Source organism: Prionailurus bengalensis, chromosome D1 (genome assembly GCF_016509475.1).
Source record: "Prionailurus bengalensis isolate Pbe53 chromosome D1, Fcat_Pben_1.1_paternal_pri, whole genome shotgun sequence".
In the NCBI taxonomy this organism is placed as follows: Eukaryota; Metazoa; Chordata; class Mammalia; order Carnivora; family Felidae; genus Prionailurus; species Prionailurus bengalensis.
Window position 1 is genome coordinate 103,610,391 of NC_057346.1, and position 12,897 is coordinate 103,623,287.

At 39.9% G+C, this 12,897-nt stretch overlaps 1 protein-coding gene and 1 pseudogene across 1 annotated transcript; one reads left to right on the forward strand and one right to left on the reverse strand.

Annotated features, from left to right (window-relative positions):
- Positions 1-1,176: 1,176 nt before the first annotated feature.
- Positions 1,177-2,115, reverse strand: LOC122482819 (olfactory receptor 5B3-like). The gene is given in 1 exon segment (XM_043579115.1): positions 1,177-2,115. A coding segment is annotated over 1 exon segment (939 nt).
- A 3,884-nt stretch (positions 2,116-5,999) lies between these two features.
- Positions 6,000-6,687, forward strand: LOC122484359 (annotated as a pseudogene).
- The last annotated feature ends 6,210 nt before the right edge of the window (positions 6,688-12,897 follow it).

Consider the following 12,897-nt stretch of genomic DNA (forward strand, 5'->3'; position numbering starts at 1 on the left):
ATAATGAGATACTAACCTTTAAATAATTTTTTTTTGAGAGAGAGAGAGAGAGAGAGAGAGAGAGAGAGAGAGATTGAGAGAGAGAATTTCAAACAGGCTCACATTCTGTGTGGAGCCCAATGAAGGGCTTGATCCCACGACCCAGGATCATGACCTGCGCCGAAATCAAGAGTTGGACACTGAACAAATTGAGCCACCCAGGTGTTCCAACACTTCAAATAATTTTAAATTTAATGTCTTTTTATGATTTACTAAAGAGTATTTATTTGATACGTTACTTCCCATTTAATGAGGCATCACTTCAAAGTAAAAATTATAGAATTGTTTCAGATGATTCACTTGATTATGGGATCCAGGAAATCATTGTGCCCAAACTTTTGGAGTACAAACACTGAGTGAGATAAAAATATTTCAGCAAAGCAGAAAATAAGCTGTGCCCTCTTAGGGTAGATACACTCATTTAGTAGTATATTACTTTAAGTATATTCTCAAGGTTATTCTTAAGTTAGGACTCTTCGAACAGCATTCAACTAACGAAATAAAAATATTGGACATAAATTTCTATTCTAATACATGAATTAAATATTTAAATTATTATTATTAAAAACTAACAACATTCCAGTTAATTCTGGGAAATTCCCTACTCCAATGTGTATGTATCCTCATGGGCACATAAGGATATGTGCCCTTCTGTTCATGGTCTCATTTGTGTCCCTATTTTATGTGTTTCTGCATTGATGTGGTAGAAACAAATTCATGTAGAATAAATGAATAAATCAATACCTGCTTTTACAAGTAGTCCCCAGACGATTTTTTTTTTGACAGAGAGAGATGGGGAGCCAGTGAGCAAAGGGCAGAGAAAGAGAAGCAGAGCTCACTTAAGTGGGACTCCAGCTCACCCAAGACGTGGCTCCAGCTCACCCGATCTGGGGCTCCAACTCAAGAACCCTGAGATCATGACCTGAGCAGAAGTCACATGCTTAATGCCTGAGTCACCCAGGCACCCAGGAACTGAGACATCTTAATCATTCTTGTTCAGGTTATTACATTTCCGGACATATGTTTTTTTCCTTCAGGATAAGAGGCATTGAATAAGCAAAGATATCGCTTCAGAAACTTAATTTAACGGTGGTCTTAATGAAATTAGATTAGTGTACGTTGTACAATGTTAAAAAATCACAATCTTAAAGATAATTTTGCCTCTGAAACGACCTTCATGAGTGCACTCTTAACCTCTTTGTTCCTCAGGCTATAGACCACAGGGTTCAGCATGGGGATGACCGTGGTGTAGAACACAGATGCCATTTTGTCTGTGTCCATGGAATGGCTGGAACTGGGCTGTAAGTACATAAAAATGAGTGTCCCATAGAAGATGGAGACTGCAGAGAGGTGAGAAGCACAGGTAGATAAAGCCTTCTGATATCCCGTAGATGAGTGCATCTTTAGGATGGTGATAAATATGAATATGTAGGAAATCAAGATGACCATGAGAGCAAAAAAGCTGTTGAAGCTCACTACATAAACAAGAACCAGCTCACTGACACGTCTATCAGAGCAAGAAAGAACCATGACTGCAGGCACATCACAGAAAAAATGATGAATCACATTGGACATACAAAAGGAGAGACTGAACGTGTCTCCAATGTGGATAGAGGCATTCAGGAAACCACAGGTGTAGGAACCTATTGCCAGACGTGCACACACACCTGTCGTCATGGTGGTGGTGTAATGGAGGGGTTTGCACACTGCTGCATAGCGGTCATAGGCCATTGAAGCCAACAGGTAACTCTCCACAGTGGCAAAGGCTGCAAAAAAGAACATCTGAGCAGCACATGCATTGTAGGAGATGACCTTGTCTCTTATAAGTAATCCAGCCATGACCTTGGGAGTGACAGCTGTAGAGCAACAAAGGTCCACCAGAGACAGGTTACTGAGGAAAAAGTACATGGGAGTGTGGAGACGAGAGTCCAACAGAATCAACACTATTATCCCCAGGTTTCCAACCAGAGTGATGAGTTAGATGAGGGTGAACACGATAAAGAGGGGAACCTGCAGTTCTGCATCACTGGTTAGTCCCAGCAAGATGAACTGCATCACTTCTGTCCTGTTATCCATCAGTGTTGAGAACCACAAACGCTATGGCAATGAGAAGAAAGAAATGGGTGATAAACCAGGAGACTTATATTGAAAAGCGTATACATACAGTATGTGTTATTTCATTAGAGCAGTAGCTTGTATATCAAGTTTCTCCAGATAAAAAAAAAATTAGCTTGACAACAAAAGTTATCGCATTAATGATGTGTAGATTTGCAAACTGTTGAATCTGAAGTATGGAGCATCTCCTCAATTCTAAAGTTTTAGAAATCTGTAAACTGAGACGTAGAGAATTAAATAACTTGATCAAGATGGCTCATCCAGAAGGAATGTCTTGCCGTTCACTTCCCCCAAGCCTAGTGAAAGCAGGTACTTGCCCATGACTCACCCACCAGGAACTGCTGCAGACCCTGTAGAGGTACAGACGGTCCCCAACCTACGATGATTCGATTTAATGATTTTTCCACTTTACGATGGTGCAACAGTGACACACATTCGATGCAAATCAAACTGTGACTTCTGAATTTTGACCTTTTCCCAGCCTACTGATGTGAGGCTTGACTCTCATGATGCTAGGCATTGGCACCAGCCACAGCCCCCAGTCAGCCACACAATCATGAGGGTCAACAACCCAGACACTGGCAACCACTCTGTGGTTCACTTTCAGTACATTACATGAGATATTTATTAGAAAACAGACTTTGTGTGAGATGATTTTGTCCAACTGTAGACTTATGTAAGTGCTCAGAGTATGTTTGAGGTAGGAGAGGCTAAGCTATGATGTTCAGTAAGTCAGGTGTATTAAGTAAATTTTCAACTTACCATATTTTCAACTTACCATGGAGTTATTGAAACATAAGCTCATTGTAAGTCCTGGAAAATCTGTATATTCCTTACATCCTCTCAAGAACATCATGAGTTTAATTTGTTATTACGGTCATTTAAATTATGATGCACAAGGGGTTCCTGGGTGGCTGTCACTTGAGTGTCTGACTCTTGATTTTCGCTCTGGTCATGAGATTGAGCCCTTGCATCAGGCTCCACGTTGATTCTCTTCCTGTCTCTCTGCCCCTCGCCTGCTTGTGCTCTTTCTCTCTAATACATAAATATGCACAGGACATTGAGTAATTTTTTATATTTATTTATTGAAAAAATGTCTAATGTTTATTTGTTTTTGAGAGAGAGAGTGTGTGTGAGCAAGTGAGGGGCAGAGAGAGAGGGAGACACAGAATCCGAAGCAGGTTCCAGGCTCTGAGCTGTCAGCACAGAGCCCAAAGGCGGAGCTCGAACCCGTGCACCATGGGATCATGACCTGAGCCGAAGTTGGAGGTTTAACAGACTGACCCACCCACAGGCCCCGATTTTTTATATTTAAATGAATATTAGTTGACAAGCCATGCTTTGAACCAACTTTTGAACCCACACTGAATGGTTCCTAAGATGACAGTCTAAAATGTATTGAAACGAAATTGAATTGAACTCAACTTACGATTGCTCATTGTCTCTACTGGTCCAAAATCAGTTTGTGGTTTCCCACTGAAGTGTCTGAGAGACATGTGCATGGTGCACATGGTGGGCTACCTGGAGCCTGAGGAGCTGGGATAGTCAGTACTCCTCTATAGGAAGAGTACTATAAATCTGTTCACTTAAACTTGAAGCCTTGGAAGGGCATCCCTCTTCTGCTAACTACTCACATCTTCCTCCTAAACTTTGACAATTTCCCGTACAATAAGGGAATTACTTGCCAACATTAGACATTGTGGACATTGTTTGCCAACCTTAACACACGTACCTACTTGGAGCCTGTACTACATTCTATGAGCAATAATAAAGGCTTTATATGTCAAATGTGTGTGCATACAGGAGGTAGTATTATTATGCCTCCTTCACCATTGTGGAGCGTGAGGATTTGAGAAGTTATGCAATGCTCTAAAATACACAGCTAGCATGGGAAAGAGTCAAGATTCAAGAGTTAAATCCAATTTCTGTGTAACCAAAAGGCTCTGCTTTTAGCCATTCGCTGTCAACATCTGTGGTTGTACTGGTGACGATAAGCTTGAAATTATAGGGGAAAGTTATAGGGAAATTATAGGGGATCTTGTTAATTCATATGAGGGATTTTGTAGTTTAAAGATTATTTCACTCTTGCTCTTGCTTGTTTGTGTCCACTGAGAGGCCAGCATTGAGTGACCAGGATGAAATCACCACTCGATCAATTAGAGAATCATCTGTGGCTGTTTTGTTCATATCTTTAGCAAAGCAGGACGATGTTCCTTAAGTATCAATAAACTCCCTTCTGAAGGAAATTTTGACATGTATATGCCAGTCTCACCTCCGTAGTTTGGAAAAACATTGAAAACATCGATTTCTGTTCTCGAATAACTCAAAGTAAGCAGAGCTGCCCTACTGCTTTTGCATAGATGACACTTGTTATTAAAAATGTTTACGGAATATGGATGCTTACCTGTCTTCTGGGTGAACAGGAAGAGCCAATGATGAGTAGCGGGTCTGAATCAGAATCTCAGCCATAGGATAATGCATAAATCTTACTACAGGAGCTCTCTCAAGACATGGTCATAAGGTTCCAAGGTCTCTGAGGCAGGGAAAAATGGAGGAAAGCATATTAATATGGTTCAATTTCTGAACCTACCATGCATTCCTTCTGTGTCCTTAGAGGAATCACTGGCTTCCTCCTTATTTGTAAAATAAAGATGATAAGATTACCTCTTACATAATTCACAGACTTGTGTCTGTAAATAACAAGCAGGGAGGGTCTGTAAAACATCTCAGTAAGAAATTATCATTTTTGAAGTCAATCGATGTGATTTTTCTCTTGGGGTGTTTCTCCTGAATGTGGTTGCAGGCTGATAGAGAATCCCCGATAAGACTTCTGTGCACTAGCAAGTTTAACATTCATATGAATAAATGATCACCAAATGGGTTCAGCATGTAGACTGGTGCCTCTACAATGATGTCATGTGGAGTCATCTAGGGATTTCATTGGCTAATACATGGGGATGTGGAGAGAATTATAGAGACACAGAGCTTCTCTGGGAATTTCCCCTGGGAGAACATTTCCGGCACCTCATCCCACCTTCTCAGGATGGAAGCAATTAAACAGCCTGTGGGAGCCACTCTGGTTATTTTCACTGAACACACACGTTTTTGTATTACTTGTTATTTTTGTCAGTTTATAATTAATGCATGATTTCCATACAGTAACATCCACAATCTTAGCATATAGTTTTAGGAATATTGTCAGATTCATGTCAAGTAAGCACTATCACCTAAAAAAATTCATACAAACCTCTCTGTGTAAACCCATTCTCCACTCACTGCCCCTGGAAACCCATAAACTCTTTTGTCCAAATAAAGTCGCCTTTTCTAGAGTGTCCTTACCCATAATCTTAGAACATGTACTGCGTAGGTCTATAATTTTTCACTTAGCATTTGAGGCCCATCTGTATTGTTTCCTGTATCAAAGGAGAATATTTTTACTGCGGAGTAGAATTTTACTATCTGGTTGTTACTGATGGTTTATCTAATTCTTAGTTGAAGAACATTTGTGTTGGTGCTAGTGTTTTGTGATTACAAATAAAGCTGATTTAAACATCTGCCTCAAGTTTTTTTGTTTGTTTTTTTTCATGGCAAAAATTCTTATTTTTTAATGGAAAAGTAGCTAGCACAAAATGTTACATTAGTTTCAAGCATACACCACAGTGATTCAACAACTCTATGCATTATGCTCTGCTCACAATTGTAGCTACAGCCTGTCCCCATGCAGCACCATTACAATACCATTGACTGTATTCCCTGGGCTGCACCTTCTATCCTTGTGACATATTCGTTCCATTCCTGGAAGACTGAATCGCCCACCCCCTTCACCTATTTTGCCCTTCCCCCACATGGCTCTCCACTGGCAACCACCAGTTTGTTCTCTGTATACATGGGTCTCTTTTAGCTTTTTGTTCCTACCTAACTTTTGTCTGGTGGAATGTGTTAAGTCTTCTGCTGTCACTCCTACGGTGATGGAGGTTTTCTCACAGAGGAGGAAGTCATCTCCTATGACGTATGCGGTGCTCGAAGGTTCTTCCTTCTGGCTTTTGCCACCGTAGACTGCTTGCTGGTAGCTTTCGTGTGTAGAGTGTCAGCGCTTACTTGACACCCGCCGCTCTGACCACCATCATGTGTGTGCTCAAATGGCGGTAGGCTGGTACGTTTGGGGCTTGCTGAATTTGCCATCCACACTGGAGTCACCTTCGGCCTCTCTTTCTTCGCCATTCTTCACCAATCTCCTCGCCATTCTGATGTGGTCCATTACTTTTTCTGTGATAGCCCCTCAATCCTGGCTCTTTCCTGCTGTGACATCTACGTAAATGAGATTGTGCTCTTTAATTAGTGGATTTCTAAGTCCGTTTTGCCCTTATAGTTATCTTGACCTCCTATCTGTTCACATTCCTTGCCATCCTGAGGATACTCTCAGCACAGGGACAGTGGCTTTGCTACTTGCACGTGGGCTCACTCATGCGGTTGCATATCTGCTGCACAGTCAGTGGGCTGAAAGGCTCAACATGGCATTACTCACGTTTCTGACCCTTGATTCTGGTTATTCTCTCCCTTTTCTCCACATGCTCTTTCGTCTTCCAGAGGTTGGACCTGCTTTCTTACATAATATTTTCAGTGTGAAAGTAAAACTGAAGGGTTTCTTGAAGTCTAGACTCCAAACTCACACAAGATTTTCTCTGCCACATTATCCTAATCCATGATGTCAAAGGGCTGGCCCCGATGCAAGCATGGATCGGGCATGGAAGACTCCATCTCTTGAGGGAAACAACTGCAAAGAATTTGTGTCCATAGTTCATCTATCACAATTGGAAATTAGATTAAACTGCTATAACAAAGAAAGCCAAAACACAGTGGCTTAAATACAATACCAATTCATTTCAAATGGTGGATACCTGTGGTAGGATAAATATGAACTCTCTGGACATGGCACCCATCAGTCATTCTGGGCCAAGTTCAGTCCACACAGCCTCTCTCTGTCATCTTGCAGAGTGTTGAAATTCTGTCCTTATCATAACTATTCTACCTGCAGGAAAGGAGAAAGGGATGGGTTGAAGGAAATATAATTTCTTTTCAAGAAAGTGATATAATAGCTGTTCACATTACCTCTGAGTACATTCCACTGGCAAGAGTTCAGTCATAAGACCACAAAAAAATCAATGATAAACCAACCACAAAATTTTACCTCTGCCTGAAAGGCAATGTGCTTAGCTGAAATCTCAATAGTCTGGAATTTAAAAAAAATGTTCCTTGAGGAAAGCCAGTATACTGCCACACAATTAGGAACTGAATCTGAACTTCTACTCTGTCTCCAAAACTGTGTCTTTGGCTTGTTTTTGCCCTAGTGGAAAGTCCTTTTCCTAGATCTCACACTGCTTCATTAAGAGCCCTTTTCTCAATCACACCATCTAAAATAGCTTTTTATCTCTTATCTGCTCTTATCTTCTTCAGACATTTAAATAAATCTCTTAAATTACATTTTATTTGCTTAATTGCTTATTTTGGTTTCTTCCAAATCATACATAGTATTATATTCTTCCAAGTTGGCCGGATTGTTTTTTACTATGTTTGAAATAATGCAGTGACATGATATGATGATGTATTGGACGTGGAATGTGAAAAAAAAATGGTAGCCTAGCTGCCTAAGCAACTAGAAGGATAAGATGGCTACTATGTGAGGTATGGCAGGCATGATAACAGGAGATTTGAGTGAGAAGGGGGCTTGAATTTCACTGGAGCATACAAAGCTTGAGATGCCTCTTGGATACCACCAGGAAAGTTTTAGCACTGGAGCAGAGGTACAAATTTGGAATTTTCAGCATGTAGATGGTATTTAAACCGTGAGAATGAGAACATAGGTAAGAGAATGTAGGTAGAGAGAAGCAAAGTGTTTCAAGGACCGACACCTGGAACTTTCTCAATGAAAGGCCAAAGAGATGAGGAGCCAACAAAGGTGAGTGGTGTCCTGGAAACCAAGTGATGAGAAATGCATCAGTAGGGAACAGACGTGTCAAATCTGCTGGTAGATTAAACAATGTCAAGACTTAGAACTGGCAATACGTCATAGTGATATGAAGTTGGTGGATGACTTTGAGTGGTTTTGGTTGGATGGTGGGGTGACAAATCTCATAACGGTGTACTCTACAATCTAGTCCATGATTTTTCTTTGGTTTACATAGTTTCTAAGTATTGTCCCAACCTGTATGATGGAGTAAATGCATATTGTCTTTTCCTAGAGAAGCGAGAGAGATAAGGCTTTGAGACTTTCAACTCTGAAAAGAGAGAAGATGGACAGAGGCTAACAACATGGTGGGAAGCCAAGGTTTTAGGAGAGAGTTGGCTGGGAGGAGATGTTTGACAGTAGATGATGCTTCATGAACCTGAAGGTCAGTTTTATATCAAATATTTACTTTGCAGCAGTTCATCGATCTGGGCTTCACTTCCCCTCCATGTTGTCTGAGTACAAGGTTACTGTGTATATGGTTCTCTGGAAGAATGAAGGAGGATGAGTAGTTTATGTCACCTTGGGGAAAAGCAGTGTAGACACAGGGGAAAAAACGGCTCAGGAGGAGGTGTGGTTCTTGAAGTGATGAACAAGTAAGAAAAAGGCAGGGACTTAGAACAGGAACCGACAGACTAAAAGAGAACTTATATGCACACAATCCCTACCCCAAGATGCCTCAGAAAATTTAGGAAGGTCCTTAGCCTCTTGTAGCTAGTTGTTATTTCATTTTCCAGTTAAAGGAAAGAAGGCTGGAGGGTTTGGGTTCATTTGAGTTTCACTGGAGAGTGAGCTGGACTCTTTGGAGAAAGAGCTGATGACTGGATTGGGACCGGAATAGCACAACAGGAGCCTGGAATGTTTTATAGTTCCAGAAAGTAAGGAGGAGTTCAAAAAACAGAAAGATTGAGCAGCTCACAAAGAAACAAGAGTAAAACTGCAAGTGACCCCAATGGTCAAAGATGGAGTGATCTGAACAATAAAATAAATAATATAGTACAAACTGTACCCCAAATTTTAAAGCAGATCAATGTAAGTACATACTGACGTAAGTAAGAAATTAAGTAAGTAAAGTTTTCTTATAGAAAAACCCTAAATAATATATTTAAGTTTCCCCTAGGAGGTGGAGTGTAGTCCCTTCCACCATGACCATGACCTGAACTTAGTGTATGTTTCTAAAGTGTAGAATTTGCAGGGGGAGAAAGGTAGCATTATCTGAAGCACCAAGAAAACATATCTTGTTTAGATGACCAAGATTAAGATCCTCAGTGACAAGTCATGTAAGTAATATATGTCCCCTGATAGGAGGTGATAAGAATGGGACTTGTCACTGTTTCTCAAAGACCAAACCTCCTTGTAACCATGACAAAAAGATCAGGTGAATGCAAATTGAAAGACTTTCTACAAAATACCTGAGTAGTACTTCTCAAAGCTATTAATGTAGTGAAAAATACAGGAAGAACTGAGACACTGTCACAGATCAGAGGAGACTAACGAGACAGGACAATATATGCAGTGTTGTATCCAGGGTCAGACCCTGTAAGAGCACAATGATATTAGTTAAAAAATAATAATCTAAGTAAATTCTTGAATTTTAGAGAATAGTAGTGTATCAATGATGGCTTCTTAGTTTTGACTTATGTATTATGATAAGGGAAGATGCTACCATTAGGGGAAACTGGGTGAGAGGTATGTGGGACTTGACTGTAATATCTCAGAAACTTTTTTGAAACTTTAAAATCTTTTTAAATGTAATGTTATATGTAAAGTAATTATTAAGAAATGGTTCCAGAAAAGGACCTACCATTTTTATAGACTTCAGACCCAGATATATCCATATATTCATATATATATATATATATATTTTTTTTTAGAAAATCTCAGTAGCCCTGTATTTTTTTAATTGGATCTGAAATTCAAACTTTCTCTCCAAAAAAATTCTAAGTATAGATATATTTACCAGTAAATTCTACAAACACGTAAGAAAGAAATAAAACCAATCTGAGTGTATTCTTTCAGAGAACTTAAAATGTTTTTGTTTATTTATTTATTTATTCATTTATTTATTTGCCAACCTTAGTTTATTTACTAAACAAAAGTCCTTTAGAAAAAGGCCACCTAGTAAAGTCACAGATGATCCCTGATCCCAGGCAGACCATGCCTCTCTCATGTTTAGCTTCTGTAGCACTGACTGATGTGTGTGTGTGTGTGTATGTGTGTGTGTGTGTGTGTATATATATATATATATATATAATAATTTATTGTCAAATTGGTTTCCATACAACACCCAGTGCTCATCCCAACAGGTGTCCTCCTCAATGCCCATCACCCACTTTCCCTTCTCCCCCACCCCCCCATCAACCCTCAGTTTCTTCTCAGTATTTAAGAGTTTCTTATGGTTTGCCTCCCTCCCTCTCTGTAACTTTTATTTTCCCCCTTCCCCCTCCCATGATCTTCTGTTGTTTCTCAAGATCCACATACGAGTGAAAACATATGGTATCTGTCTTTCTCTGCCTGACTTATTTCACTTAGCATAATACCCTCCAGTTCCATCTACATTGCTACAAATGGCCAGATTTCATTCTTTCTCATTGTCAAGTAGTATTCCATTGTATATATGAACCACGTCTTCTTTATCCATTCATCAGTTGATGAACCTTTAGGCTTTTTCCATAATTTGGCTATTGTTGAAAGTGCTGCTATAAACATTGGGGTACAAGTGTCTCTATGAATCAGCACTCCTATATCCTTTGGATAATTTCCTAGTTGTATAATTGCTGGGTCATAGGGTAGTTCTATTTTTAATTTTTTGAGGAACCTCCACACTGTTTTCCAGAGTGGCTGCACCAGTTTGCATTCCCACCAACAGTGCAAGAGGGTTCCCATTCTCCACATCCTCGCCAGCATCTGTAGTCTCCTGATTTGTTCATTTTAGCCACTCTGACCTGCGTGAGGTGGTATCTCAGTGTGGTTTTGATTTGTATTTCCCTGATGAGGAGTGACGTTGAGCATCATTTCATGTGTCTGTTGGCCATCTGGATGTCTTCTTTAGAGAAGTGTCTATTCATGTCTTCTGCCCATTTCTTCACTGATTATTTGGTTTTTGGGTGTGGAGTGTGGTGAGTTCTTTATAGATTTTGGATACTAGCCCTTTTCCGATATGTCATTTGCAAATATCTTCCCCATTCCATCGGTTGCCTTTTAGTTTTGTTGATTGTTTCCTTTGCAGTGAAGAAGCTTTTTATCTTGATGAGGTCCCAATAGTTCATTTTTGCTTTTTTTTTTTAAATTTTTTTTCAACGTTTATTTATTTTGGGGACAGAGAGAGACAGAGCATGAACGGGGGAGGGGCAGAGAGAGAGGGAGACACAGAATCGGAAACAGGCTCCAGGATCCGAGCCATCAGCCCAGAGCCTGATGCGGGGCTCGAACTCACGGACCGCGAGATTGTGACCTGGCTGAAGTCGGATGCTTAACCGACTGCGCCACCCAGGCGCCCCTCATTTTTGCTTTTAATTCCCTTGCCTTTGGAGATGTGTCAAGTAAGAAATTTCTGCAGCTGAGGTCAGAGAGGTTTTTTCCTGCTTTCTCCTTTAGGGTTTAATGGTTTCCTGTCTCACATTCAGGTCCTTCATCCATTTTGAGTTTACCTTTGTGAATGGTGTAAGAAAGTGATCTAGTTTCATTCTGCATATTGCTGTCCAGTTCTCCCAGCACCATTTGTTAAAGAGGCTGTCTTTTTTCCATTGGATGTTCTTTCCTGCTTTGTCAAAGATGAGTTGGCCATATATTTGTGGGTTCAACTCTGGAGTCTCTATTGTATTCCATTGGTCTATGTGCCTGTTTTTTGTGCCAATATCATACTGTCTCGATGATTACAGCTTGGTAGTAGAGGCTAAAGTCTGAGATTGTGATGCCTCATGCTTTGGTTTTCTTCTTCAATATTACCTTGGCTATTAGGGGTCTTTTGTGGTTCCATACAAATTTTAGGATTGCTTGTTCTAGCTTCGAGAAGAATGCTGGTGCAATTTTGATTGGGGTTGCATTGAATGTGTAGATTGCTTCAGGTAGTATTGACATTTTAACAATATTTATTCTTCCAATCCATGAGCACGGAATGTTTTTCCATTTCTTTGTATCTTCTTCAATTTCCTTCATAAGCTTTCTATAGTTTTCAGCATACAGATCTTTTACATCTTTGGTTAGGTTCATTCCTAGGTATTTTATGATTCTTGGTGCAGTTGTGAATGGGATCAGTTTCTTTGACTTTCTGTTGCTTCATTATTAGTGTATAAGAATGCAACTGATTTCTGTACATTAATTTTGTACCCTGCGACTTTGCTGAATTCACGTATCGGTTCTGGCAGACTTTTAGTGGATTTTGCCGGGTTTTCCATGTAGAGTATCATGTCATCTGCAACAAGTGAAGGTTTGACTTCATCTTTGCCAATTTTGTTGCCTTTGATTTCACTTTGTTGTCTGATTGCTGATGCAAGAACTTCCAACACTGTGTGAAACAACAGCGGTGAGAGCAGAGCTAGTTATTTTTGTTGCACCACACAGACATCTTAGGACATTCAAGCAGTTTCACAAATCTTGAGAAGTTGAGTGTTTCTAAAATTATAGAGATAGAAAAGGAAGGTGGGTATATATTCCTTTTGGTAGGCTTCTTATAAAAATACCTCTCCTAAAAGCCAATAAAATACAGCATTATTATCTATTATATTAGCACATTAAGG